This window comes from Trachurus japonicus, chromosome 3 (assembly GCF_045865225.1).
Source record: "Trachurus japonicus isolate A0001 chromosome 3, Traja_1.0".
In the NCBI taxonomy this organism is placed as follows: Eukaryota; Metazoa; Chordata; class Actinopteri; order Carangiformes; family Carangidae; genus Trachurus; species Trachurus japonicus.
Genome location: NC_140909.1, coordinates 7,692,417 through 7,719,987, shown reverse-complemented (window position 1 = coordinate 7,719,987; position 27,571 = coordinate 7,692,417). Strand labels below are relative to the sequence as shown.

The window sequence follows — 27,571 nt, the reverse complement described above, 5'->3', positions numbered from 1 at the left end:
ATTAAGTAGCTTTCTTTAAAAAAAAAAAAAAAACTCTTGACCCCTGCCTGCCAAGTGTTTATTCAGTTCCCATGTACCACAGGTGCATGGACGTGCTATCTCTCGGTTTACACAGGCCTGCAGAAGAGCACATACCACAGGATGTCAACAGAAAGACAGATAACCTGAAACAGCATCAGGCAAAGCCACAGTTTGTTTTCTTGCTTCATTATTCCGAGTCACTGATGCCGTTTGAGGCAAAGGCACAATGCTTTTTTTTGTTTTCTTGCATGTGCCGGTGTTAATGAGCTGTGTTATCAGTGTGTTATATTTCAGAAGGAGGCGGTGAAAGTCATCATCACCGTTCTCCATCTTCTCAAAGTCTAGCAGCTTCTGTGTCGCCTGGTGCAGGTGAAACAGCCCTGTCCATCTGGGTACAGCTGATGTGTTTACTGTACGAGTGCGTGGGCTTGTTGACTGTGCTTTGTGCATGTGGCTGTGTGTCTTGTGTGTGTGTGTGTGTGTGTGTGTGTGTCTGTGTGTGTGTGGTAATTATTGTGAACTAAATGCGGGCAGTGCAGGTGAAACCGGCTATCTCCTAATTAATGAGCGGAGCAGATGGCCTCGGGTGGGCGGGAGCTGTGAGCACAGTGAGCCGGTCAGGTGGTCAGCACAACACAGACACCTGGGCCATCACAAACAAAGCAAGCCAAGTGGATGACACAAGCCAAAGACATCAGGCCTGTGTGTGTGTGTGTGTGTGTGTGTGTGTGTGTGTGTGTACCATGGCCTTCCTGGAAGTCAACAAACAGCTGGACTGTTCTGTGTTATATGGATATCATATGACCTTTTTGAATAGAAGCGATATCTGCTAGGGACGCCTCATCATGTGTTGCACGTGTATTAGTTGTGAACTGTGGCTGTTGTGAACTAAAACGAAAGACAAAAAAAATGAAGTAGAAAATGCTTTTTTCCTCCTCTTCTTTCTATTCAGTCAATTGTTTTCCTAGTCTTACACAATGCAGCCCTAAGTAAAAGACATGAATGATTAATAACATTGTATTTTTATGGCAAAACAAGGTAGAAAAAGCTTTGTAAAGTTCCAAGTATCAACACAACAAACGTGTCCTTTATGTGCTCTGAATAATTTCTTTGTGACACAAGTTGTCACTCAAGAACATGGCTCTATTTTTCTCAGATTAGATGTTGTGTGTTCACACAGCCTTGTTGAACAATAGGCTCCAATAGATAAGGACTTTTTCTAAATAAGAGGCTGGAAAGCACCCTCTGCTCCGTTTGTTTCACTGTGAAGAAACAGCAACAGTCAGACACCATTAAAGATCATTAAAGGGATAGTTCAACATTTTGGCAAATTGGCCCATTGTTATAATCCCTATAGTCATAGCAGTAGGTTCGTTACCTTTTTTTGTCGGTGCAAGCTATTTTTGAATGGCGGAGCAGAGCCGTGAGCTGCTCAGAGCTATTCTACGGAGGCAAATGGGATTTCTTGGTTTCCCTCATCAAACTCATCAAATACACAGTCCAACAACTCCAAAACGCTCTGGTGGACAAGTTGTGACCTGCACATTCACCACGCTATGAGATAATAACAGAACGTTACCAGACAGAGTTGTTTTCAAGGTAAAATACAGAGACTGCTTGCTGAGAAACTGTCCCTGAAGGCAACGCGCATCAGCGGTTTTGCATGAATTTCCCTCTAAAACAACTCTGTCTGGTAACGTTGTGTTATTATCTCATAGTGTGGTGAATGTGCAGGTCACAACTTGTCCACCAGAGCGTTTTGGAGTTGTTGGATTGTGTATTTGATGAGTTTGATGAGGGAAACCAAGAAATCCCATTAGCCTCCGTAGCGTAGCTCTGAGCAGCTTGCGGCTCTGCTCTGCTGTTCTAAAAACAGCTTGCACCGACAATTAAAGGTAACGAACCTACTGCTATGACTATAGGGATGGACTGCAGCATCGATGCACACAGCCGAGCCACAGAGCCTGTTGTTGTTCAGTATGAGATCAGTGTGTAAATTTGTGCGTTTTTCGCTTGAATATGGGAGCGAGTGATGAAGTGAACTTTCCCCGGCGCTGAATCTCTATGGTTTCACTGCTGTTTATCCTAATACATAGTGGGGAAAGACCAGTGTGGTTCTGGCTGCCTTCTGCTCCATCCTGTGCATGTGTATGTGTGTGTGTGTGTTGGTCTGTTCTGCCCTGGTCTGTTCCACATGTGTTTGACATTACTGTGACAAGACTGCCCAGCCTCTCTGGGGAGCTGCAGAATGTCAGAGAGTCGAGCAAAGAGAAGCGAACAGCTTCCCAACATCTGATGGAATGAGAAACACACTGGCTGGATGAGTGGCCTGCCGACGCCACAGCGTGGGAGCAGAGCAGAGGGTGGAGGCCAAGTAAAACCCCAAATGTGTGTGTGTGTGTGTGTGTGTGTGTGTGTGTGTGTGTGTGTGAAATATCACTCTTTCTTTCTTTTCTTCCCTAAATGTACACAGGATCTCGACATACATGCATAAAGCGCACACACACACACTCACACAGCTGTAGTAATAACGCCTGTTTTGCATCCAGCAGAATTATCAGGTGTCTTTTCTTCACATTTCAGATGAAATCCTCCAATTATCTTATCTGTGACATTCAAGGGGTGAGAACTCGCCGTTTATCGCCGCACATTTCTGGAAAATGATTTGTTGAATTGACTTTTTCATCATTCACCTTAAAATGACTACAACATATACAGCATTGACAAATTGCACAGTCAATTATGCATTTCAAAAGGGGAGGCACATTTCCAGCGCACAGAAATACTCCATCGTGAATGCGAAAAGCAAACAAATGTCACAACACCGATGAATTTGTGTGTACAGTAGAAGTGAAGTGAACCGCCGACAGCCGCAGCCGCAGCCCAGGGAAAATAAAAGCCTCTTCCTCCTCCTCCCTTTCCTTGTCTTGTGCCTGTTTCACCTCCTGCTCTCCTTCCTCACTTGCTCGCCGACCTGTGACCTCCCTTTGACCCTCCTCTCCTCCACGGTCCATTCTCTCCCCGTGGAACCTTTCTCACCTCCCGCCCACCCACCCACCCCCCCGCCTCCTTTTCTTCATGGTTAGGAAGTGTGTTCAGATCAGAGTCAGACACAGGAAACAGCTGGGCTAATCTACGGTAGCGCTGAGCTCTATTTTAATCAAGCCAAATGGACAGAGCGGCAGAGAGAATGGGAAGTTCATATCGCCACCGCTACCTGATATAATGAATCCCTCCCTTTCCTCCTGCCCCACGCCGCGGCCCCTTTATCACAGGCAGCGAGTAAACAAGCAGAAAAGGAACACAGGGGCTGAAGTTATTAAGGCCTTGGTCGTCGTCCTCTCTGGACATGGAGGGAAGTTCTCTCTGCGGAACAAGCAGGAGCAGGCAGGCAGAGATTGGGAAGGAAGGCACGTCTCTCACATTCACATTCGCCCCTTTCTCTCTCTCTCTCTGTTCGTGTACTGTATTTGTGAAATTAAAAAAAAAACGCCGTTATCTCCTGGAAACAGATCCTGTGCCACACAGATGGTTCCGTCTCTCTTCAAATGGGAGGCTGAGCCACTGAGTGCGGTTGTGTTACCAGTTAGTTGTACAGACCTTAATCTTGGCTCCAGCCTTCCTTCCTCTGCCTCTCTGTCTCTCTCTCTACACACACACATACACACACCGACAAATTCTACACACAGACAAATTCTCCCCCTTCAGATGAAAGCACAGCCCCGTGTAAAGTACTAATTTCACTAGGAAACGGACATTTTAACTTCTTAGAGGTCTCTGAAGTGCAACGAGAGGAAGGTCAGAGATTTTGTTGTGATGTGTCAAAGAGCAGTGGTCACTTTGAGGAGCGAGCTTTCGTCGTCGTCGTCTGGCATTTTGCAGTCACCAGCGGCTTCAGCGGGGCGTCGGGGGCCGTGTGTTTGATGGTTCCCACTCGGTCTTTCAAGTGCAGCCTCAGAAAGAGATCATCCCATTAGCGATACACGCTGCCCTCTCAGTTACGGTTAAAGGAGCGGTCATTACACACCTCTGTCGGCTTTTAGATAAACACCAGTGTTGTGATCATGTTGGCAGCCATACATTTCCTTTAAAATAGCCTAGATTGTTCTGTATTATCTAGTGGAAAAAGTTCATATCTTGGGTAAACTCAGTCTTGAGACTCAAATGGAGTTTTTATCATATTTTATTTCACTCTAAGTTTACATGAATCACAAAGGGAACCGTCGATTTATTTATTGTGTCTCTTGCCGCCGTCCGCCGACTTTGACCATGCATGACTTGACAGCGGGTCGTCTTAATTTGCCAATTAGCTCACATAATCAGCATGTTATTGGCACCACAGTCACTCTCTTTCTTCTCCCGCTCGCTCTGTTTTTTCGGCGGTGGCGGCGTCCCGTAGTCGGCGTGCGTCCCAGAGGAGTCGCTGGTATTTATTTTGGCAGCTTCCAGCATGAGGCTGGCTGTAGGCTAAATGGAGAAACTGTCAGAGCTTCTCTCTAACCTGTCACATGAATGCCCTCCTCCCCTCTCCCTTCCCAACTTTCTCAGTGGTTTGTGTGTGTGTGTGTGTGTGTGTATATGTGAAACCTTATGGGGTCCTGCAGGATAATGCAGAACACCCTACCGATGCCTGGCTAATGTCAGAAGCTATTGTTGCTGTGCCTGCAGGCCAAATGAAGAGGTATGAGAGCGCTGGCAGACTGGGGAGCAGTTGAGGCTACAGACAGTTTTGTCAGCGCTGACAGCTCCATAGTGACAGAGCAGACATTTAACACTGAATGAAATGAAATACATGACATCAAGTAGGAGAATGACTAATCTGCTGTTTGTTGTCCTATCTTAGCTGTAAGTGACAGCTCAGTGTCAGGTTTTTTAACGGTGCACAAAGCGTAAGAGCGAGGAGACGTGAGGAGAGAAACAAGGCAGCGACAATTCACACATTCTGTTTTACACACATGCAAAGATTTTTTTTGGTGGTGGGTTTATGAGGAGGAAGGACAGAGATGCTGCAGTTGCCATGGTGTGTGTGTGCATGTGTATGTGTGCATGTTGCCAGGGTCAAATCTAAGTCTTTTGTGCTCCATAAATCAGCAGGCAGCAGCAGCAGCAGCAGCAGCAGTGACGTAAGAACAAACAGAGCTGCTCTCTGCTGCAGCTGGCTGCAAAGAGAGGGAGAAACAGGAGAGAGGGATACAGAGAGGGGAAGAGCGGAGCCGGACAGCAGCTGTCAGGCCTCCATCGCACACCTGTCACACAGGAAGTGAGCGCCGGCCACTGTTTCCTGGATACACCTCCTCAAACACTGCTCCTGGAAGAAATCGAGCAGAGGGACATCTGCCGTGAGAGTGGGAGAGACAGGGCCGAAGCCTGAAGGATCCATAGATACAGACATTTTACAGAGGACGGATAAATAAATGCTTAATAACGCGAGGAGAGAGAAACAAGCGGGGGATTTCTCATGCCCGCCTCGCCTCGGGGTCCTGTTTGCATGGGTGTGCGCCCAGACTGTGCGCAGTTAAGAGGATGTTTGTGTTATCGCAGAGCTCTATGACAGACAGGTCACTCTGTGGAGACTCCAGTCTAACTCTCCCACAAATACAATAAGCCCACATGGCCCAAAACTTAACAGTGGGACATTCCCACGCTTGCTCCTCTCAGCAACAACCCCTCCAACTCACTCAACCCACCCGCCCCTCGTCCACCACCCCCCACCCCCCACCCCCCACCCCCACCCCGCCCTCCTGTGACCAATATGAACTAATCCAGATGTAGCGTAGCTGTTCACAGATGTGCACATAACTCTCGTTATATGGCCCCCGCTCCTTTTTCTCCCATGTTCCTCCGTGTCTGTGCTGCTCTCCCCAGCCTCGCTCATCACTCACTTCACAGTCTCGGGCCTCCATGGCGAACTGATCAGAGCAGGAAGTGATATCACCCGGTGCTACGGAGCCGCCGATGAAGCACTTGGACCTATTGTCTCGTGTTCTTCTCCTCCTCCTCCTCCTCCTCCTCCTCCTCCTCCTCCTCCTCCTCCTCCCAGCCTCTAGAGCCGACCTGTTGTGGCTGCTGCTGGTAGAAAACCTCCTCTTTGTTTGTCAGGCTTGTCAGGCTGGGTCCTCAGGAGGCCCCCCTTGCCCTATTCCCAGGCTGCCCTTCATGCTGCCTGTACGCAATTAACAGAGTAATTAAAAGCCTGATGAGCTAATTGGTGCTGGGTGAGGCTGCAGGTGTTTGGATGGGGGAGCTTATTTACATAAGCGCAGTCATTGTGAACATCCTTGGAGGGTCAGGCCACTTTCCTTGATATGATTTCAATATTTTTGTTTGGGATGTATATTGATGATTATCGGTTCTATATATTCTATACAGTTTGAGACAATCAAGGACAGGATTCACACCTGAGCCCATGTGATATCCCTAATGAGATTTACTCCGAGTTCTGCTTCGTGACCAGATGTTTTGGTGGGTTCTGTCATGCTCCAGTCAGGCCCCGGATCACAGTTACATTCAAATATAATTCATTTTGGAGATTCATCTTTCTCTATCTCGCCGTGACAATCATCTGCAGCCACACATGCCATGTGTTTCAAGTAGATATGCAATGCTCAGTGGGAAGAACAGGCTGCAGCCAGTGTGTTGCATTACTGTCAGGAATGAAACAACGTTACATCAGGTCGGGCACGGATTTCACATTTTGGCAACGCCGGATCAGGTTTAGGCAGGTCAGCTCTCAGAGACGTGGGAAAAAAAGTTGTGCAGAACTCCGTTTCATGCCATGTGCATGAAGAGTGGATGTTGAGATGAATTATGTCATATCTGATGATGAAGCCCACAAAAACAGCGCTCATATGAAAGAGGGGAGATAAAAGGAAGTCTGATCTGATGTAGGATCGTGGCAGCCCGAGGCTGAGCTCTCAGCTGGCAAAATTAGGCGCACAGCTGACAGGACGAGGAAAAGAAGATGTAGATGAGTGGGAACAAAGGAGACTTATCATGCAGAGCAGAAGCTACATGTAAATCCTTCTCTCTGCTCGTGTCTGTCTGCCTTTTTCTGTCTCTCTGGCCCGTTCCCAGATGTACATACACAGCCACTTCCTCAAATGTGTGTGTCTCTTTCAAGCCTCCTACTTCCTCCCTATATCTCATCCCCCTCTCTCTCTCTCTCTCTCTCTCTCTCTCTTTCTCTCTCTCTGTGGCAGCTGTGCTGGTGATGGCTGTGTGCCCATGGTGCAAGCTGGCTGTGGGGTCCCAGGTGGCCCACATGACAGTTATTGATGTTCAGGTGTTCAACTCCTCTCACACAGAGACCCTGGAGCCACACACACACACACACACACACACACACACACACAGACGCACACAGATACAAATACAGACAGAAGCACAACACACGCATGCATTTCGTACAGAGAAATACATGCATGCAGGCACGTACTTGCACATTTTTTTGCATTTAAACATCATACTCTACTACGGCTGCCGAGGAAGTGTAAACAACACAGTACAAGTGCAACAGAGGATTCCATCGCGCCCTCAGCTGCTGGGCTGTCTGGTGAGATAGCGAAAACAACAAGCTCCGTAGTGGAAATGCATGCAGTGCAGTCCAGTTTGTATGTGACTGTTTTCTCGTTTGTGTGCATGTGTGGTGGGAGGGCCAGCGTTGGTACCAGTGCCCAGTTCGGTCCTATAACACACTCCAGATGTGTCTGGCCGGCCTGGGAGTTGTTCTTGGCACAGTTCGCCTCGGCTGAATGTCACAAATTCTTTCCTTTATTTAGGAATGGCTCTGTGTTAGTGGCTGGAGAGAAAGACGGAGCGGAGGATAGATGGATGGAGGGAGGGCGTGAAGGAAGGAGAGGTAGATGAAAAGAGCAGAATAAATGATTAGCAGTGTAGGGGGACAGGAGGAGGAGGAGGAGGAGAGGAGAGATGTAGAAGGACAGAAGATGGAGAGGGAGGAGAGAAGGAGGAGGGAGCGTGAGGGAGCCAGGCAGAAACAGCTCCAGTCTAGCATCTGGATTTTATTAGCAGCCGTTGGGAAAATCTGAAAAGGAAGTTTTTTCTCTGTGAGCACGTCTGCAGCAGTGATATGCTGCACATAACCACTTCACTGCCGACGAGAGGAGCCAGGCCCTCCCAGAGGAGAACAGATGGTCGCTAGAACTTCAATACAATTACATCAATAACAGCTTTCACAGATATAAGCACTGTATGACAGGCTCCGTGCAGCTCGGAGAGACAGAAATACAACTCCTTTACCCTTAGCACCTCTGGCCCCAGATGAATTGTCTTTAATCCGTCCTCACTCCCCGCTCCTCCTGAAGTCATCCTCGCTTTTTTTACTGCCAGTTTACCCGTTCAACGAAAAGGACGAAGCTTTTTGACTTGGAAAAAAAACTATAGTGCTCTTGATAATCTGATCAAAGACAGGATGGCTTTTGTCAGTGCTTATTAAGGAGAAGCAGCCCCCCCCTCCACCCCCACCCCACCCCTCGTTTGTTTTTTGTTCAGCGTGTTTGTTCAGCCGGCGCTGCATGTGTACTATCACAGAGATTCTCAAGTAACAGGAGGAATTGTGTGTTTGTGTCCGGCGCGGCATCTGCAGGCTGCAAACTTGTGCGTATGTATGTATGCATACATCTGTGTATCTATCTGGGGGCGTGTGTGTGTGTGTGTGTGTGTGTGTGTGTGTGTGTGTGTGTGTGGTGTGTGTGCGTATGCACTGTACAGGCCTGTCTCCCACCCTGTCATTAGTGAGGGCTTTAAAGCCTCTGAGCTCTAAATCAGTTTAAGATGAAGTGGAGTCTGGGATCTGTCTGCAGGAGCAGCCTGTGCGCTGACACACAAACACACACTCCAGCATGTGCGTACACACACATGCACACACACACACACACACACACCTGTGACATAGTTTGGCCTTTCAAACTGATAGCAAAACATTTACTGTGAAAGTATAGAACTGGGTGACAAACAGAAAGCGAACATGTTCTTTCTTGTCGATGCTTTAGGTCAAAGGAAGTTGACATGTCGGTTCTGTGCTGCAGATGTCGGGCGTCTCTTTCTTCTGAATGGGATGGAGCTGGTAGTATGAGAGCGGAGGGAGCTGTAGGTGCTGTATCCGTGAGTCTCAGGTCCAAGGCACACAGGGCTACAATCCCCATGTTTTGATATGAAGGCCTGGTGGGGGGCTGGGGGCCAGGGGCTCAGGCTCTGTTTGTGTGGACTCCTCAGCGGCCTGATAGGGAACAGATGTGGGAAGGCAGGCGGCTGGGCAGCCAGCCAGAGCAGCTGGGAGAAATTAAAAACAACAGCATTCCTGGAGACTGGGGGAATTACAGTGGGAGGGAGGGAGGGAGGGAGGGAGGGAGGGAGCGAAGGAGGGATGTAAGGAGCGAGAGACAGAGGGAGAGTTTTAAGGCTATGTGGTCACTGGCAAGAGGCTCTGTGGAGTGCGCAAGATTGAATAGACAGGGGGGATTTAAGGGGACTGTTCTGCCGTGGTTAGCTAAAGCTAATAAGTTGCAGCTGTATTTCCAGTGCAGGAGGAACAAACACACATTCACTTACGCACACCGACACACACACACACACACACACAGACATGCAGTCAACACACGGACATATGCCAATGTGGAATCAGACCAACATGCACCACCAGTGACTGAGCGGCCTTTCAATGACTTGTCAGTACAGGATGGTATTTGGAGCTTTAATGAAGGTATATATCTTTAAATCTACAATGATCCCCTCCAGAATAACCATAGTGCTTTATGTGTGGGTGTGTGTGTGTGTGTGTGTGTGTGCGTGCAGTTGTACAGTACATTACATTTGGTTTTGTGAGTCTCAGAGTGAATTGTTTTTCATTTTGTTTCATCATTGCACAAGGGGAGAGTAGAAGACAGAGAACATTTTTAGAACTCAGATGGCAGACTCTGTCTTTGGTGAGCAATCTTTTAGCCCCGATTACGTCAAACGTGCAGACATACAGCTGTTCAGAGAGTCAGAGAAACACAGACAGACACAGACAGCGGCAGAGAGGTAGGTAATGATTGTGTTATATTGTTTTATTTTCGGCGTATTATTCAACAGTGAGTGTTTGGGACAGACAGACAGACAGACAGACAGACAGACAGATACAGCAGCGTGTCTGTATCCAGAGCAGATCTATTCTCAGCTGTATTGATCGCAAAGTGGCTCCTCTCAGAGACTCGGATAAAAACCTGTAGGGGGAAATAGATCAGGGCTCGCAGACAGGGGAGCGCGGTCCAGACCTGGACCTTAACCACAGGTCCGCTTTAACTGAACTGGTACACCTCTGTCTTTTTTATATACTTCAATCGGCAAGTGTGTTGTCCTTCATCCAAAAAAAAAAAAAAAAAAAAAACACAATAGGAGGACAGATGGACACAGATGGGACTACAGACCTAGCAGACTTCCTAATGTATTAAAAGTGAAATCCAGAGCATAGTGTGTGTACGTGTGCGCCCTGTCCCTGTAGCTGGTCAGATTAAACAGCTGTCTATAATCCCACGGTGGGAGCAGACAGACAGACAGACAGGGCGGTCCCCGTATCCTCCTCTTTTCTCCTCTCCTCTCCTCTCTTCTCCTCTCCTCTCCTCTCCTCTCCTCTCCTCTCCTCTCTTCTCCTCTCCTCTCCTCTCCTCCTTTCTCCTCCTTTCTCCTCTCCTCTCTTCTCCTCTCCTCTCCTCCTTTCTCCTCTCCTCCTCCTCCAAGATCTGACAAAAATAGTTCTTGTGCAAGAGAAAGTCACAAAGGCATTTTAATTCTATGTCACCCTTCTTCTTTATTTACATAAAGCCGTAGCTTCACTCCCGTCAAGTTGGAGACCAAACGAACAAAGCTTCATTCTTGCGAAGTACTTTTACAATAGGTTCATGTACTGTAATGGTTGGGATCTCTTTTTGTTTCCGATGTGTACTCTATAAATGTCCCACGGTAACACGTTACATAAAGTGGCAAAGTGAAATCTGATCAAAGAGGAGGTTTACTGAAACATATGGCTGCCTCCCTCCCTCCCCACAGGAGCCAGCCCTCCAATTCAGTAGCACAGAGAAGCTTGTTTGTGTGTTTAAGGCTGTATAGGAGAGAATGGCTGCATCTATTTATACCAGCGGGATCCGTCTGCCTCCTATCTACAACCTTGTGTGTTTATGTTCAGAGCGTCTGGCATGGGGCAAACAGCGGAGTGCCCCTCGTGTTCTTGAGGATCACTGTGTCAATGGGCCTCATGCAGCACACTCCAGAGTGGCACTCTTTAAATACAGACACCAGCTGTTGAACGCCTCTACGTGAGCTCTGAGAAATAGGCTAACACCAAGGACCGAGGCCAACTGAGGCAGGAGCTCTGCGGAGAGGAAAACACTGGATTCGTGGCTGGCTCATGGGAGAAGTGAAATGAAAAACACATTAATGTGACAGTGATTTAATATGTTAGTGGGTGACGACGCTGTGTTAACACTGCAGCTGAAAACAGGAGATCAAAACGAGAGCAGAGGTGTAGTTCTGATTTATTAATACTCATAGAGGTGTGAGATAAAATATTTTATCACTGGCTAATTTCTGAAGTAAATTGTTTTATTATTATATAGATTTCTTTCCCCCCTTTCCTCTCCTGCTGTGATACGTTCAGAGACAGCTGAAGGAGAGAAAAGGAAAAACAGAGAGCAGAGAGGAAATCCTTCGAGAGATGTTTAAGAATCAATGAATGCCACATAAATTCTACAATGTGGTTTACATCTGCCTTGGCAGAATATACTGGAGGCCCTTTCTCCCCCTTGTTCTTCCATTATGTATGTACATGTGCAGTCTATATAACAGAGTACATTTCTGTGCTGATCTATCGACTGCGATGCGTATCGATCGCATTGTTGTTCCTCGCATAGCGCGCATTTATCGCACCCTCTGCTAGTCGCACATACTGTATACACACACTTAAGAGCTATCTCCTCACGGCGAGGAAGGGGGGGGGGTGTAAAAGTCATCATACCTCTCAGCTCAGGTTTACATCGCAGGAGGATCTGATTCCAGCAGCTGCACCGACAGACGGACACACAGACAGAAGGACGGTCGATACTCCGTAGATACATCATCAAATAATAGACCCCGCTGCTGCTTATGGATGCAGAGTTCAGATTTGTGCATGACAGTGATTTCTGTGGAAGAAGGGCTATGTATAGAAGGCACGGTGCCCTCTGACATGACTACAGAACATATGCCAGCTCCTTTCACGGGCCCGTGGACGTGGCACATCCACCGACCCTGTGTCCTGTTTTCTTCCCATGCCCCCTTTGCTTTGCTGTACCATTCATTTCATTTCCCTGCGCGATGCAGAGCCCGGCCCGGCCTGGCCTTGCCTTGTTTGGTGCTGGCAGGGCGTCTGGCAGAGGACAGTGGAGCCTCTGGTATAGCAGGACGGAGCTCTGCTGAAAGCCAGTCAGTCCACACAGTGATGGACAGCAGCAGATCCAGCTGCACTTGTCACTGGCTGTCAAGCCGGCTGTCTGAACTAGGGGGACGAGAGGGGACAGGCGGGTAGGAGAGTGTGTGTGCGTGTTCCTGTTTGTGTGTGTGTGTGTGTGTGTGTGTGTGTGTGTGTGTGTGTGTGTGTGTGTGTGAGGGTTGGAGGTTATAGTGGAGGGGCACTGATTGGGATGTCAGAGCTACATGGAGCATGTATGTGAGAAGGAGAGAGAGAGGGAGAGAGGGAGGGAAGACAAGGGGGGATTTCAGTGAGCAGCAGCTGAGCGAGTGAGCAGGTGTTACTGTATGTCTCCCAGGCCCATGAATCTCCAACACAATACAAGTTTGGATTCATTTCCACTCTCTGCATTGATTTGTTTTGCTTCTTTTTATGGGGCTTTTGGTTTAAGGAAACAATCGATGGTTCCCAGGTGAAAATGTCAGTGCTCTCCTCCTTAACCAGCTGTCTCCACTTTGAAAGTGTGATCGTTTTTTTTTTATTTTTTATGCTCCATCATGATGATCATCTCTGTTCCCTCTCTCTTTCTTTTTTTCTCCCTTCATCATCTCAGGTAGCAGAGTGCAGAAGGTTGGAACAATGCCAGATTCACCTGCGGATGTGAAAACCCAGCCCAGGTCCACCCCACCCACCATGCCTCCACCACCCCCGGCTGTCAGCCAAGCAACCAATCGCAGCGCTTCATTCACCCCCACCACGAGTAAATCAAGTAAGGATCTTTCAGAAAATGAATGACACTGAAAGTCACTGTGCAGTATTACCTTCAGCTTAACCTTGAACTTTTTCATGTACGTTATTTGGCTTACATGCCGATGTAAGATGTGTGTTTTCTTTGACTTGAAGATGACCCATGTGTGTTGATAAGTGACATCAGCAGGCAGTTAAAACCAGGAAACCAGCACTGGAACAACTCTTCATTTCACCGTAAGCATTAAGGAGGAGAGCTGTAATTATTGTTAGCATGTTTCTACCATGCAGCACTGTAAATAATTCTTCTGTGCAGAGCTGACATGCTATACCTTAGCCTAGAGTTTCGTTTTTTGTAGGTCAAATGTCATGTTGATGTCCATTTGTTAAAGGGATAGTTCGACAAATTGGCCCATTGTCATAATCCCTATAGTTTTAGTAGTAGGTTCGTTACCTTTATTTGTTGGTGCGAGCTATTTTTAGAACGGCGGAGCAGAGCGGCAAGCTGCTCAGAGCTACGCTACGGAGGCTCATGGGATTTCTTGGTTTCCCTCATCAAACTCATCAAATACACAATCCAACAACTCCAAAATGCTCTCGCAATGCAAGCGTATCTCTGAGCAGCTCGCGGCTCTGCTCCGCCGTTCTAAAAATAGCTTGCACCGACAATTAAAGGTAACGAACCTACTACTAAAACTATAGGGATTATGACAATGGGCCAGTTTGCCAAAATGTTGAACTATCCCTTTAAACCTGCAGTAAATTAGAGCAACCAGTGACCTCGATGTCAACCTTTATATCACATACTGTGTTCAAGGTGGATCTTTGTTGCACATTGATTGACATCCTCTGTCTCTATCTGTCAAGCAAAAGCAAAAACTGCCCCTGACAACTCTTAAAACTGTTCATTTTTCTCCTCTAAGTGACAGTCGAGGTCACATATAACTCTGGTTTCATCAGTATTTCACTTTATGTTGTTAAAACTTGCAACACTTTAAAGTAAAATTATTCAACCATCAATAAGAAATTCAAGTGAATACACTTTTGCCATCTACAGACATTTAATCCCTCTTAAGTCAACTGCCACCGACACGTTGTATGACAAAGAAATTCCAAATATGTGTTTCTTCCACAAGTGTTGAAGTCACTTGTGTGTCAGGTGTGTGTGTGTCTCTGCAGGCATCCATCGGTGTGCGTGTATTTGCGTGTCTTTGGGTGTGCAGAATGCCCTTGCTCATGGGACAAGTGTCTTTGGGTGCAAGTGTGAGTGCGTCTGTGTTGTTTACCAGCTGGTCAGGCGGCGGCGGTGGGTACGGGGGGACATCAGCCAGGGTGGTGTTGCGGTGTGTGTGTGTAGACTACTTTCTTCCCTATATAGCAATGACAGGCCCATGTTGTTTCACCTGTTGTGGCAGGCGGTCAGCAGAGAAGCTCTCTCCTTGCACCTCTCCCTCTCTCTAAAGCCAGAACACAAGCGCTGCCTGTCGGGATCACATGGGTCAGTCCGTACGAGTTCAGGCCCTCGACCCGCAGATTAGAGCAACAAGCACTGGACAGCTAAACTGTGTACAGCCTTGTTTTCAAGTTCGGGGGGCGATGCGTAGCGTTCCCAGTCTACGCTGTAAAGCTGTAAATACATTTCGAAAAGATTAAATTAGAGCTGCTACACAGATATAATGCACATTCAAAATATAAGCTTACAACTACGAGAGACAGATTTAAAAAGACACATTCATAAATCACATCTCATTTGGCTCCCGACATGAAAATATGAAAACAGAGGAAAGGTCAAATATGCGTGCGTGAACTTCTGTGTATTTGTGAGTTTGTTTGTGCCTGCATTAAGCAGAATATGCCAGTGATTATATATGTGCATGAGTTCTGTGTCTATTCTGAACCCTTAAAGCTGCAAATCTACTTTCAGCTGGTGGACAGGTGCAGGTCCAGATTTGGCTACACACCTGCTACTGGAATAAAAGTAACATGGGCCACAGGACTATTTTTGGCACCTCTTTAACAAGTTCCTCTTATAGTTGTGTCCTAGTGAGTGAGTGAGTGAGTGAGTGAGTGAGTTGGAGGGGGGAGAGGGTGAGGAGCAGGGCGGAATAGACTGATATGGGGGAGGGGGGAGGTGGGGGGAGTGGAAGGGGTCAAATGTACTAATGTACCACTTGTGAGACAGCTGAAGTTATTGCAAACACACACACAAACGCACACACGCTTAGCGCTTAATCAAACTGGCAGAAAACTGCACCACAGTGAAGTCACAAACTGTTTGGCACAGTGTCAAAGCTGAGTCTTTTGTTTTCTTTACTTACACTGCAAAAACTCAAAATCTTTCCAAGAATATTGGTCTTATTTCTTGTCAAAATTACTCATTTCTAGTCAAAACTAATCTCTTTCCCCTTAAAACAAGACTCATCACCTAAAAATGTACTTGTTTCTAGATAATTTTCACTTGTTTCAAACAAATTGTCACTTAAAATAAGAGGAAAAATCTGCCAGTAAAAGGAAGTTTTTGTGCTTGTAATAAAAAAGAAAAACTTGCTCCACTATCAGATTTTTCTACTTATTTCAAATGAAAATAGGCTTGAAATGAGTAAAAAAAAAAAAAAAAAAAGTCTAAGAACAAGCTACTTTTTTATGTGATGAGTCTTATTTTAGGTATAATGAGATTTGTTTTGACTAGAAATTACATTCTGACCCGAAATAAGACAAATATCCTTGGTAAGATTTTGAGTTTTTGCAGTGTATATTTAATGTCCACCTCTCCCTCCTCCATCAGGGCTTCTCCCCCCCCCAGGCACCTCCATTACTGACCCAGTTTTGCGTTGCGTCTACCTTCTGTCTGTTTATCTGCAGTGCTGAACGGGAGCAGCCACTCTCCCACATCGCTGAACGGCGCTCCGTCCACTCCCAACGGCTTCAGCAACGGGCCGGCCATGTCCTCCACGGCCTCGCTGTCCAACCAGCAGCTCCCGCCGGCGTGCGGCGCCCGGCAGCTCTGCAAGCTGAAGCGCTTCCTGACCACGCTGCAGCAGTTCGGCAACGACATTTCGCCGGAGATCGGAGAGAGAGTGCGCAGCCTCGTGTTGGGGCTCGTGGTGCGTTCATGGTCAAGTTACTCATAAATATTTTTAATCACAAAGTAAAACAACCAAATAAACAGTGTACCTCTCCTTTAATTCAACTGAACTTAGTATTAGTTTAGATTTTTTTTTTTTTGCCATATCTTTCTAGTAATTTCTTTTTTTTTTTTTCCCATTCCCTATGTCCTATCTAATCTTGACTGTGTCTCTTTGTCTGACCGTCCCTGTTGTCTTGCACAGAACTCCACCCTCACTATTGAGGAGTTTCACTCCAAACTTCACGAGGCCACCAACTTCCCTCTGAGGCCGTTCGTCATTCCCTTCCTGAAGGTAAACGTCTATGTACGGGTCTTTTATGTGAAATAAATCAAACCTGATGTTTACAGGCACATAGTTTACTGCCCTCTTTCCATATGGTCACTCATGTACTCTGAGTGAGTTCATAGAGAGGCAGGGAAACCTCGTCATGATCAGAAACCAGTGGCTGTACAGTTTTTTTCCCACTGTGTTACTGAATTTGCAGTATCACGAAAAAAGATGGAAGTATGTGCTTGTTAACACACTTTAAAAATGGTGTGTGTGTGTGTTTGTGAGTGTGTCAGACCTCCTGCCGTGCAATGATCCTCCACATCTGGGACATTGCAGCAATAGCTGTGTTATATCAACCAGACAGGTCTGAGAGAGCAATTTGACAGCACTCTCTCTCACACACACATACATGCACGCACGCACACACACACACACACACAATATACACACCAGTACACCCTGGAGAGAAAGAGAGACACATGGCAGAGGAATGTGTCAGGGGACCTGTCTTATCTCATCCCGTCTCTTCATCTATCACTTTCTCTACAGCTGGACTGCAGTGGCAGGGCCAGGTCTGTCCTCACTGACTGAACCACAGCTCTGTCATTGGTCAGCACAGTGCCATGTGACTGAGTTGGCATTTCCCCATTGGTCGTGTTAATGGCCCAGTCACCATTGAAAAGTTGTAACTAGAACAGTTTATTGTAGGGGAGAAGCAAACATGTGTAGAGCAGAAATCAGCTGACACCATCATGTTGTGATGATGTCAGTTTTTCACAGTGGCTCCATAATTTAAATAGCAGTTTGTTTCATTACTAATCCAGAGGTCTTTCCTCTTCTTGTTTTTTTTTTTTTTTTACCACTGAAGGCAAACCTGCCTCTGCTGCAGAGAGAGCTGCTCCACTGTGCCAGGTTGGCCAAGCAGACACCGGCTCAGTATCTGGCCCAACACGAGCAGCTTCTCCTGGACGCCAACGCCAGCTCGCCCCTCGACTCCTCCGAGATTATGCTGGAGATGAATGAGCATGGCAAGCGGAGGACCCCTGACAGGTAGTGTCCCTCCATTAAACACACACAAACACACACACAGACTTCAGCGGCCCACATACGTTGGCAAACTCTCACACAGACAGTGTTATAAATTAATTCTTTCAGGGCATTTTACGAATGCCAAGTGACAAGGGGAGGCTGTAAGTCCTGTGTGCGGGAGGCAGCAGTCTGGACAGCCCTGATGCCAGGCCGGCTCTGCCAGCTGTCCGGGAGGGAGGGCCGAGATAAATGTAGAGGAGGAAAATAAAGAGAGACGTCGAGAAGCAAAAGGGAGAGAGAGCCAGAGAAGAAAGGAGGGAGGGAAGTACAACCAGACACAGAGAGAGAGACCAGCAGTGAGCCATGGTTTTACTATTGTCCCACATTGCTCCCTGGCACCCTGCTTTATTCACCCGGCTAAGAAGATGTCACAAGAGAGAATTAACAAGAATTTCCCTCTCTTCCCTTTTCCGTCATCTTCTCTTATTGCCGTTGTCATTCTGTCCTCCTCACCTCTTTCTCTCCCCCTCTCTCCCTCTCTCCGACCGCCTGACCTGCAGGCTCCCAGCAGCTGTCCATATGTCAGGGATGTGTCCAGATGGTGATGTGCTGACCGTAACACTGAGCACATCCTGAGTGAGGGGAGGTGTGGGGAGCTGCTGCTGCTGGTGGTGGTGGTGGTGTGGATGGGACTAGGGGTTGGGGCAGAATGTGCAATCCCACTGTAATCCACACACCTCCGCCTCCCAACCTCTGGCTTATACACAGCAGGCCGGGCTGCTGGGGCATGTGGGGGTAGTGGGGGTGGGGTAGTGGGGGCTGGGTCAAGCTGGGGCAGGGCCTACGTTGTGCCAGCTGTTCCTCTGATTTGTCAGATACTAGAGCCAGGGATGTGTGTGAGTGTAGCTGACATGCACAAATATACACATGGATCACACACACACATACACACACACACACACATATATATACACAAAAACATAAACACATAATATCTACACAGGCCAGCGTTGCATTTATTCGCCTTTGATCCCCAGGACGATAAGGAGTGATTTCCATCCGAATGCCTGGCTATTGCCATCCAGCTAAACAGATTAATATCAACACTCCCATTTAAACTGTCCAGATGGCTCAAAAACACAACCTCCTGCACACACACACACACAGACACACACACACACACACACACCCAGCTAAAGTACACAGACACAAATGAGTGTCACTAAACATCTGCCAAACACACAGCGTTCAGCCCATATTGCCCCTTAAGCCTGAGAGCAGAGTGGGAGGGAGCGGGAGAAATACTTGCAATCTAAGAGTAGGCTGAGGGATATTCAGATTAAGAGCTGGAGACGCAGCGTGTACAGTTGGACTTGGCTTTGTTTGATACATATGGCGTACAGCTGTGCGAAAGCCTCAGCCGTACTGTAACTGAACAACAAGCAGCTCTCAGCTCAGATATACATGGACACACGTGGATGTGTATGTATGTGTGTGTGTGTGTGTGTGTGTGTGTGTGAGAGCGTGTGAGTGTTTGCATACACCGCGTGGGAGTTGTTGAACTCTCAAAAACAAGTTTGTGTTCCTTGCCGGAGCCTCCTCCAACAGGTACAGTCAACAACACCAGATGTTGTAATCTTTGAAAATAAATTATTATGACAGTTTATGGTAAACTGCGATTTCCAATTTGACGGATAATCTGTTCACAGTGGCACTCGGAGCGAAAAAGTCACATCTTATTATACTCGCATCACTGCACAGAGTTATAAAGCTCTTGTTGCATCTGGGGCTGCTAGAAAGCGCCACTGTTGCTTTAAGTGGTTTTACAGTATGACAAATACACATACTGTGTACTGTACGCTAGTGATAGGCGATGCTAGCTCATCACAAACATAGAAAAACACATTTACACATCAGGAAATGAATCATATCTATTTTCTTGCCTCTTGGTTGTAGTGTTCAGGGTGTTAAGGTCCTGGCTGGGGCATGTTTTCCTGAACTATGAAGTAATACGCTGGCTCTGCCATACGGTTTTCACATTACTAATTGTGGTCTGGCGAAGCCGCGGACAGACTAGCCAAGGGAAAGATGACATAGGTTCACACAGATGTAATTCTCCTCCATTTATCCATTTACATGGTGTCAGGAACCAATTTCTGAGGAAAGCGGAGGTGAGAAATGAGTCATGCAGTTGCAAATTTTGCAGATATTTAGTCACATTTTAGTCAAAACAACGTCTGACTGGTTCAGCAGCGATCCATAGCTGCTGAATCTGCTCTCGGGTGAACACTGTTGAATAGTAATATGACGATCACAATGCACTATACTGTACATACATTACTCAGGGTTCCTATGCAAGTATGGAAAAGTATTGAATTTGATTTTATACATTTCCAGGTCTGGAAAAGTATGGAAAATGGAAACTATTGTATGGAAATATATTTATCTTAATACTTATCTGGGTTTGGTCTTATCTGAAGTTATTTGGGTTAATTATTTATTTTGTATGCGCTATTGTACCGAGCTACAATCTCCTGGAAATGATTTGCTGACATAATGGTATACAAATTCAGAATAATGAAAACAAATGAACAAATTATTGCATGATTTATTACATGATACACATCTATTATTCAAACATGGCCAATTATTTGTTTTTGTTTTTTTTTTACCAAGAAGTCTGGAAATGAGGGTCTGGAAAAAGTATGGAATTTGGAAAATTTCAAATGTGTAATCCTGCTGGGAAAACACTTGAGGCCTACAAGTTTGACTTTGATCTCATGATTTTGGTTGTTTCTTTTCTTTTATTCTCCTCTTAACAGTTTGCATTTGTTGTTGTGATGTTGACATATCCTCCTCTTTATTCATTTTCTATCATTTTCAGTTGGAAAAGTCACATTAATCAGTGTAAATCAAGTCACAATTCACATTTAACCCTGGTATTAATAATATTACACAGTGTTTTAACCCACTCCCCTGTCCTCCTCCACAGGACCAAAGACAGCTCAGAGAGAGAAGGCTTGCACCCAGAGCACCTAGCCAAGCGGCCCTGCACCATCAGCCCCAGCCAGCGCTTCAGCCCCAGCACGGGTCTCCCCGCTCACCCGCCCCCCAACGGCCTCCCCACGCACCCTCCCAACGGCCTGCCCCACCCGCCCAACCCACAAGTGGGACCCCAGCACTATCGCTTAGAAGACATGGCCCTGGCACACCAATACAGAGATGCTTACAGGCATCCTGAACACCGCGACGCCCGAGACAGGCACCGGCCGACAGGTAGAGCAGCTGCGACGCGTTGACGTGGGGAAGACAGATAAAGCTGCAGATCTTTACTCACACACACTCCGCAGTTGTATGTTCAAGACCGTGTGGGCTCGTGTATATGTCAGAGGGGTGTATAAGAAGAACAAAGGCCAGTTGTCACTCCAGTGTGATAATCCTTGTGGCAGCGTGGCTATATAAAGCTCACAGCCGTACATGCCCATGTGCTACAACTGTGGCAACCATATATGCCTTCCTCCTGCTTTTCCCAAAAGGAAAGACATGAAATTGTCTCACTGGTTTTAAAATGAGGAGAAAGTATCGGCACCTGTGTTATAAATCGAAGCGATAAAACAGTGTATTGCCTTGGATTTGATTCCGCAAATGTAGCATGAAGTTACTGTGGTCGTACTTCAGCTGAATAGTCTTGTGGGAGTTCTCAAGGTGTTGCAAAGGCAAGGCGATTTTATTTATAGAGCAGATTTCATTTTACATAACCTCAACGTCCTTTACAGCAGCAAGTCATTTGTAGAAGAATAAGAATATAATAAATAACACAAAAATGCACGCCACAGACAGAAATCATAAACACAGACAACAGTTACCAATCATAAATCAGAGAAAATACAAAATTCAATAGTTTATTATGGGATATAACAAGAGAAAAATGTGCTCCAGAGTGCACAGCCAAAGTAACTAAAAGTAATATCCTAACCAGATGTGAATGTTGTGTGGATGAATCACTTGAGAGGTCTAGATTTGATAATGTAGTTTAGCACCGATAGTCTGGTTTCCACCAAACTGCTGCGGTGTATTTCTCAGTCAACATTACACATTATACTGTAAACTGCAATGTCTACGAGTCTAACAGAAATGTGTCATTGTTGCAGCGGTGCACGGCGCTCGCCAAGAGGAGGTGATCGACCACCGTCTGACGGACCGAGAGTGGGCGGAGGAGTGGAAGCACCTCGATAATGTACGTCACTTTAACGTCAGTCGCCTCTTTGTTTCATTCATAAACACCATAAAACAGAAAGAAGGAAGGGGGAGGGGAGGGATCAGCAGCAGGTGATTAAAGTTAGTTTCAGTGCTAAAGATGGCATGCAGATGACAGGGACGGGGACTGATGACAGACAGATGAGTCTCCGTCCCCCGTCTGAGTTAGCAGTTGATGGACAGCTGACCTTATGAGGGCCGTGTGGTGAATGAACAACAGACAGATACCTATCTGGCTTCCTGGCACCCAACTGAAGGCAAAATCATCTACACCACACACACACAGACACACACATACACACACAGAAACAGGGCCCCAGATGGAGCTCAGGACCTAGCAGAGAGCAGCTCCAGCTGGGGAGAGCAGCTGAGACAAGAGCTGCAGTCATGGAGAGAACCGGCCAGGCCTGGACCCCTGCCAAATTAGAAACACTTCACTGAAATAAATATAGCTAACTCAGAGGGGAGGGAGGGAGGGAGGGAGAGAGGGTAGAGAGACGGAGGGAAGGAGGCAGAGGCAGAGAGAGGGAAAGATGAATGGGAATAATGATATGGATTGAATGTCAACCATGCTAAACCCATTTAGCAGACTGGGCCAGTCTGGAAACACAGGGCACTGTGGAAAAAAAAAAAAAAAAAAAAAGTGACACTGTTTACAACAGAGCGGGGAAGGAGAGAAATGAGAGGAAATCTGTTGAGTTGGCAGAGAAGGGAGCAGAAGGGTGGAAGGAACTGGCTCAACAATTTCATCGTCAGTCCAGCTGTTAATTCATGGTCGCTGTAACGCTCTCAGACGCTGAGATTCACCGACAAACCCACCAACAGATTGGGCACAGACAGGCGCACGCAAAAAAAAAACACGACACGTTCGCTCGGCGGTATGTGTTTTGGGAAGGATTAAAATAGTGTGTAGATTTACACACCAGCTCAGCGGCTACAGAGAGGAACTCGCTCCTTTTGAATGGAGCGGGGTTGAAGTTTTTCAAGGATTTATCAAGTTTGGATCATTTCACCAAGTCTACTACAGTGTCGGTAGGGGTGTGCCAAAAAATCGATTCACATAAGAATCGCAATTCTCATTTAATATGATTCAGAATCGATATAAAATGTCCCAAAATCGATTTAAAAAAATAAAAAAAATGAAACAATTCTGCTGGCTTCCATTTCCTTAGAATTTAAAAGGCAGCACGTTTAAACTGCACTATTTTTTTTTAATAAAGAGGCACTTTTAATTTTGTTACTTGTTGTTACTTATGCAACAGTTTCGACAATTCCATCTAAGTATGGATACATGTTTAAAACTCAATAAATGTGAAAAAGACACTTTAGTCATTCTGTCTTGCAAAGCAGACTGGAGTAGATCATGAGGATCCTTTGCACAGCGATAGACTGAAGCAGAAATCATTATGAATCAAATCGTTTTGAATCGAAAATCGATTTTGAATCGAATCGTAGCCCCAAAAATCAGAATCAGAATCGAATCTAATGGTAAGATAGTAAAGATTCCCACCAAGTGTCAGTGATAAAAAGTTTTAGTGATTTAGGGAGATGTGGGGATTTTGCATTCTGAGCTAAATGTCAAATGAATGTCAGGCTTCTCCTCTTGTTCCTTTATTGCGTCAAGTAAAATGTTTCCACTCATCCCCGTCGCAGCTCCTGAACTGCATCATGGACATGGTGGAGAAGACGCGGCGCTCTCTGACGGTGCTGCGCCGCTGCCAGGAGGCCGACCGCGAGGAGATGAATCACTGGATCCGGCGCTACAGCGACGTGGAGGAGATGAAAAAAGGTGGGAGCAACGGACAGCACTGCCTTCCTCCTCCTCTTCCTCCTCCTACTCCTCACCACAACTCCTCCTCCAACACAGCTAGCAGCAGCGAGGCACTGCCCATAGGAACTCCCTCGGCTGCTGAAAGGCAGACAGGCAGACAGACAGGTAGACAAACACACACAGAGGGTGCAGTATGTTTGGCAAAGCAAAAAAAAACACTCACAACAAGGTAGGGCTTATCTGAAATCTGATTTAATGTATCAATTTGAAACACAAAGAGCCAGTTAGATCATATTTTCTCTCCAAATTTACAAATTTCAGCTCACACTGTGAGGCAATACAAATCTACACGCAACATCCTGGATCTTTAAACAACTGATTACACACTCATGCTGCCAGCATGCTCATTCATCATTAGGATTTGTATTCACTTCTAACTCCCAGGATCCATTTCTTCTCTGAAATGGCTGGAAAAGTTGATGACAGCTTATTTATTCATGTTTTCACGCACACACTTATTTTGTATTGCTTTAAAGAAAAAAAGAAAAAAAGAAATAGCACTGGGAACTATAGGGGAGACTTGTGGATGTGTGTGTGTGTGTAATTGAGATTGTGTGTGCGTGTGTAATTGAGATTGAGTGTGTGTCTGCATGTGTGTTTCAGAGATCCACCGAGACTTCTTACACAGGCCTCCCTCAGGATACCTGCCAGAAGAGATCTGGAGGAAAGCTGGTAAGAGCTAAACATCCCATTTTTCCTTTATATTGTCTTGATGATTGACCCCTGCACAGGCTAACAAAACATACACACATACACACAATTGGCATCATCAGTCTTGACGGGCCTCACCCCGCGCTACTGAGACAGGCAGAAAAGGTTGTTTTTTGCAGCTGTAGGTCCATCAGGCCAGAGGATTGGAGACACCGTGTGTCATTAGGGCAAAATGTCGTCCATCTGTCACCACTATGAAAGGCCACTGCAGTTAGAGCTGCAGTGAAAATGCAGTCACCTGGCTCAAAGCAGGCCGCAGCAACGCAGCACAGCACAGCTGGGAGCTCAACTTGTCTCCATTGTCCTGAGAAACAAAACACACACTTTTTTACATCTATTTTTTATTAATGTGACTGTTTTCTAGCCTCATCTACAGTAGAATATTACATTTTTACAGTAGAATATTACATTTTTTGAGTCAAATGCAGACGTTTCAATGTAGACATAAACAAATCTGGACCGTTGTTCTTATTTATGACCCATTTGGAGGCAGAGCAGGTGGGGGAGTGTTGCACTGCATGGGCCGGCAGCTTCTTCTCGTATTCTGCATGTTTAGATAGAGCCCATCCCAGGAGTCTCACCTGGCTCAGCCTTTGTTCCACCCCCCCCGGTCCCAGCACTATTATGTTGCAGTCATACTCCAATACCCTGCGGAGGAAAGATGCTGCTGCTGTTGGCAAAACACTGTGCTGCATTTTCACCGGCAGAAAAAGCTCTTTTAATTGCAGTTGTTTTTCATACAGGTACTACAAGCATCCCGCTCTCGCCAGCACTAAAGCACCTCCAAAACAAGCAGGGTGAGTAACATATCTCACTCCCAACATCTCACCTCTAGTGTATGTGTGTGTGTTTGAGTAAGAGTGCGTGCGTGCGCGCACGTGTGTGTGTGTGTATGTCACCTCTATCTCAGCAGCCAGGTAGTCAGCCTGATGCCTGACGGAGCTGCAGCACCTCTTGCCTTTAATTAAAACCAGACACGTATTCTCTGGTCTGGTTCAGGTTGAGAGACTGCTCTGCTTTTGAAAAACAAGATCTGAAGTGTGAAAACGCAGACAGAAATAACACGTCTCAGGGACTTGCCAAATCCCTGTGGAATTAAAACGTTAATATTGCTGCCCCCATGTTTTCCATTAAGTGCTAATTGCCCCAGCATCTGCTATGCAGTCTCCTTGATAAGAATTAATTAAATTTGCAAACTAATCTTAGTGGTGCATGCATTAGGCCAGATAATTGAGAAGCTCGGGATAATGCAGATAGTGTTTGCAAAAGAGGGAGAGAAGAAAGAGGAGGAGGAGGAGGGGTAGAGGAGAGAAGAGAAGAGAAAGAGGAGTAGGAATGAAATGAAGGATAAAGGTAGAGACAGGATGAGGGGAAGTATGGAGACGTGTGTCTGAGTGCGACTGTGCGTTGACAGGATTGGCAGGATACTAACTTTTTAGCATAGGAAGTAGGCGCTGACATGCACGCATGCACATACAGACATAGTATGCACACATGCAACAACCCCCCTCCACCCCACCTCCTCCTTCTCCTCCTTCTCCTCCCCCTGCCTATCTTTTCGCACAGTAGTTTGAAACAAGCGGAGTGGAGCGGCGAGGAAAAGTGACAGTTATTTATGAGTTCTCTCTCAAACAAACAGCGACTGGAGGAAATAGAGAGCAGTGGAGAGAACAGCATCAGTCTCGCCTCCCACTTGGTTGGGCTAACACATCTGGAGAGCCACTTGTATGTGTGTCATCTGTGTCTCGGTGCGTTGCGTGTGTGCGTGTGTGTGTGTCTGTACTTGGCACATCTGGAGGAGGTGGAGCAGGAGGAAGAAAAATCATTTAGTCTGTAAAAATGTTGCTGTCAGTGACGGCAGAGGGAGAAAATGACATTGTAGGGGGAATTCATACGTTGTGATCACCGCGTTAGAGTTTGATTAATAAATAGTGTATATTTGGCAACCTATTTCTCACGTGGAAACCGGCGCGCAACTGTACATTTTTGTCGTGCGCCGTGAGGCCGATAATGAAAGATGTAATCACTCCTGGTTCTTACTGAGAAGGGGCAGGGGGAAGTTTCTATTTTAGACTGCCATCTGGAAAGAAGTCTACACACCTGCCTGTTGTAAAAACACAGCTTCCTCACTCATACAGTTTTGTGCTTGTTCTAGTGGAACAAAAAATAAATAAATATGCGATAAAAATCCACATCACAGGAAGCCCCGCAGTGGAGGATAGGCTCGCCCACTGCTGGGGAAATCATCCACTCCTCGTCTCAATAAACTCCCATCTAACAACTTCTATCAAAATGATTCTCACGACAAGATGATAATCATGCAAACAGGGAATCCCAGGATGTTGGATGAACAGCCAAGTTGGTGACAAAACTTTGGAGACATCTGCTGTTGTCAGCGCTGAAAATGATTGTGGCCAGACGTGTATGAATTAATTATTGAAGTCTGGCTGTTTCCCTTTTCTGGCAGAAAGTTTTAAATCTTGGATGATGTACATCTGTTCGCTGAGACACAACAAGATGGCAGCTTAAAGAGCCTCAATAAAGGATGAAGGAGCGGGCCGGATGGGACGATGGTCATTAGCACTAACACCTCTCTGTCTCTCTTTCTCTCTCTTTCTCTTTCTGTTCTTCTCTCAGAGGAGGCTGTGAATGAGGTGAAGCGACAGGCGATGTCAGAGCTGCAGAAGGCCGTGTCCGACGCCGAGAGGAAGGCGCACGAGATGATTTCGGCCGAACGCTCTAAAATGGAGCGGGCGCTGGCCGAGGCCAAGAGGCAAGCCTCCGAGGACGCGCTAACGGTCATCAACCAACAGGAGGACTCCAGTGAAGTGAGTACCACAGACCCCTCGCCCTCATTTAGCCCCTCGGTGTTCTCTCAAGCTCCATCCTCCGTTTCCCCCCCTTCGCTTTTGCTCCGGTGTTGTGTTGTTTTGTGTTGTGTTGTGTTGTGTAATCCATACAGCTGGCCGCTCCGGGTTTCGGTGCTGCAGCAGGTTGTCATCATTATTGCAGAAGCAGTCCAGTTGTCTTTGTAAATAAAAGCAGACAGACCCAGATGGTTGGAGCAGAGTGCCAGGCTGAGGCCATTACAGAGCAGTTGACCACCACCTGCTGGTAACACAAACCGCTGGTGAT

General features: G+C 46.5%; 1 protein-coding gene across 10 annotated transcripts in view; it reads left to right on the top strand.

Annotated features, from left to right (window-relative positions):
* The window catches only part of cbfa2t3 (CBFA2/RUNX1 partner transcriptional co-repressor 3), a 46,899-nt gene that overhangs the window by 16,920 nt on the left and 2,408 nt on the right, over nucleotides 1–27,571 (top strand). For 3 of the 10 annotated variants that reach the window (XM_085806311.1, XM_085806342.1, XM_085806352.1), the window contains exons 2-11: nucleotides 13,077–13,232; nucleotides 16,073–16,314; nucleotides 16,540–16,629; nucleotides 17,477–17,658; nucleotides 20,630–20,913; nucleotides 21,789–21,874; nucleotides 23,548–23,683; nucleotides 24,329–24,397; nucleotides 25,180–25,233; nucleotides 27,074–27,264. In XM_085806311.1, the coding sequence (XP_085662437.1) occupies nucleotides 13,077–13,232; nucleotides 16,073–16,314; nucleotides 16,540–16,629; nucleotides 17,477–17,658; nucleotides 20,630–20,913; nucleotides 21,789–21,874; nucleotides 23,548–23,683; nucleotides 24,329–24,397; nucleotides 25,180–25,233; nucleotides 27,074–27,264 (1,490 nt within the window). Of the gene's footprint in view, nucleotides 1–12,700; nucleotides 12,944–13,076; nucleotides 13,233–16,072; nucleotides 16,315–16,539; nucleotides 16,630–17,476; nucleotides 17,659–20,629; nucleotides 20,914–21,788; nucleotides 21,875–23,547; nucleotides 23,831–24,328; nucleotides 24,398–25,179; nucleotides 25,234–27,073; nucleotides 27,265–27,571 lie in introns of those variants that run through there. The other 7 variants (XM_085806335.1, XM_085806295.1, XM_085806303.1 and 4 more) reach the window with 4 other exon arrangements.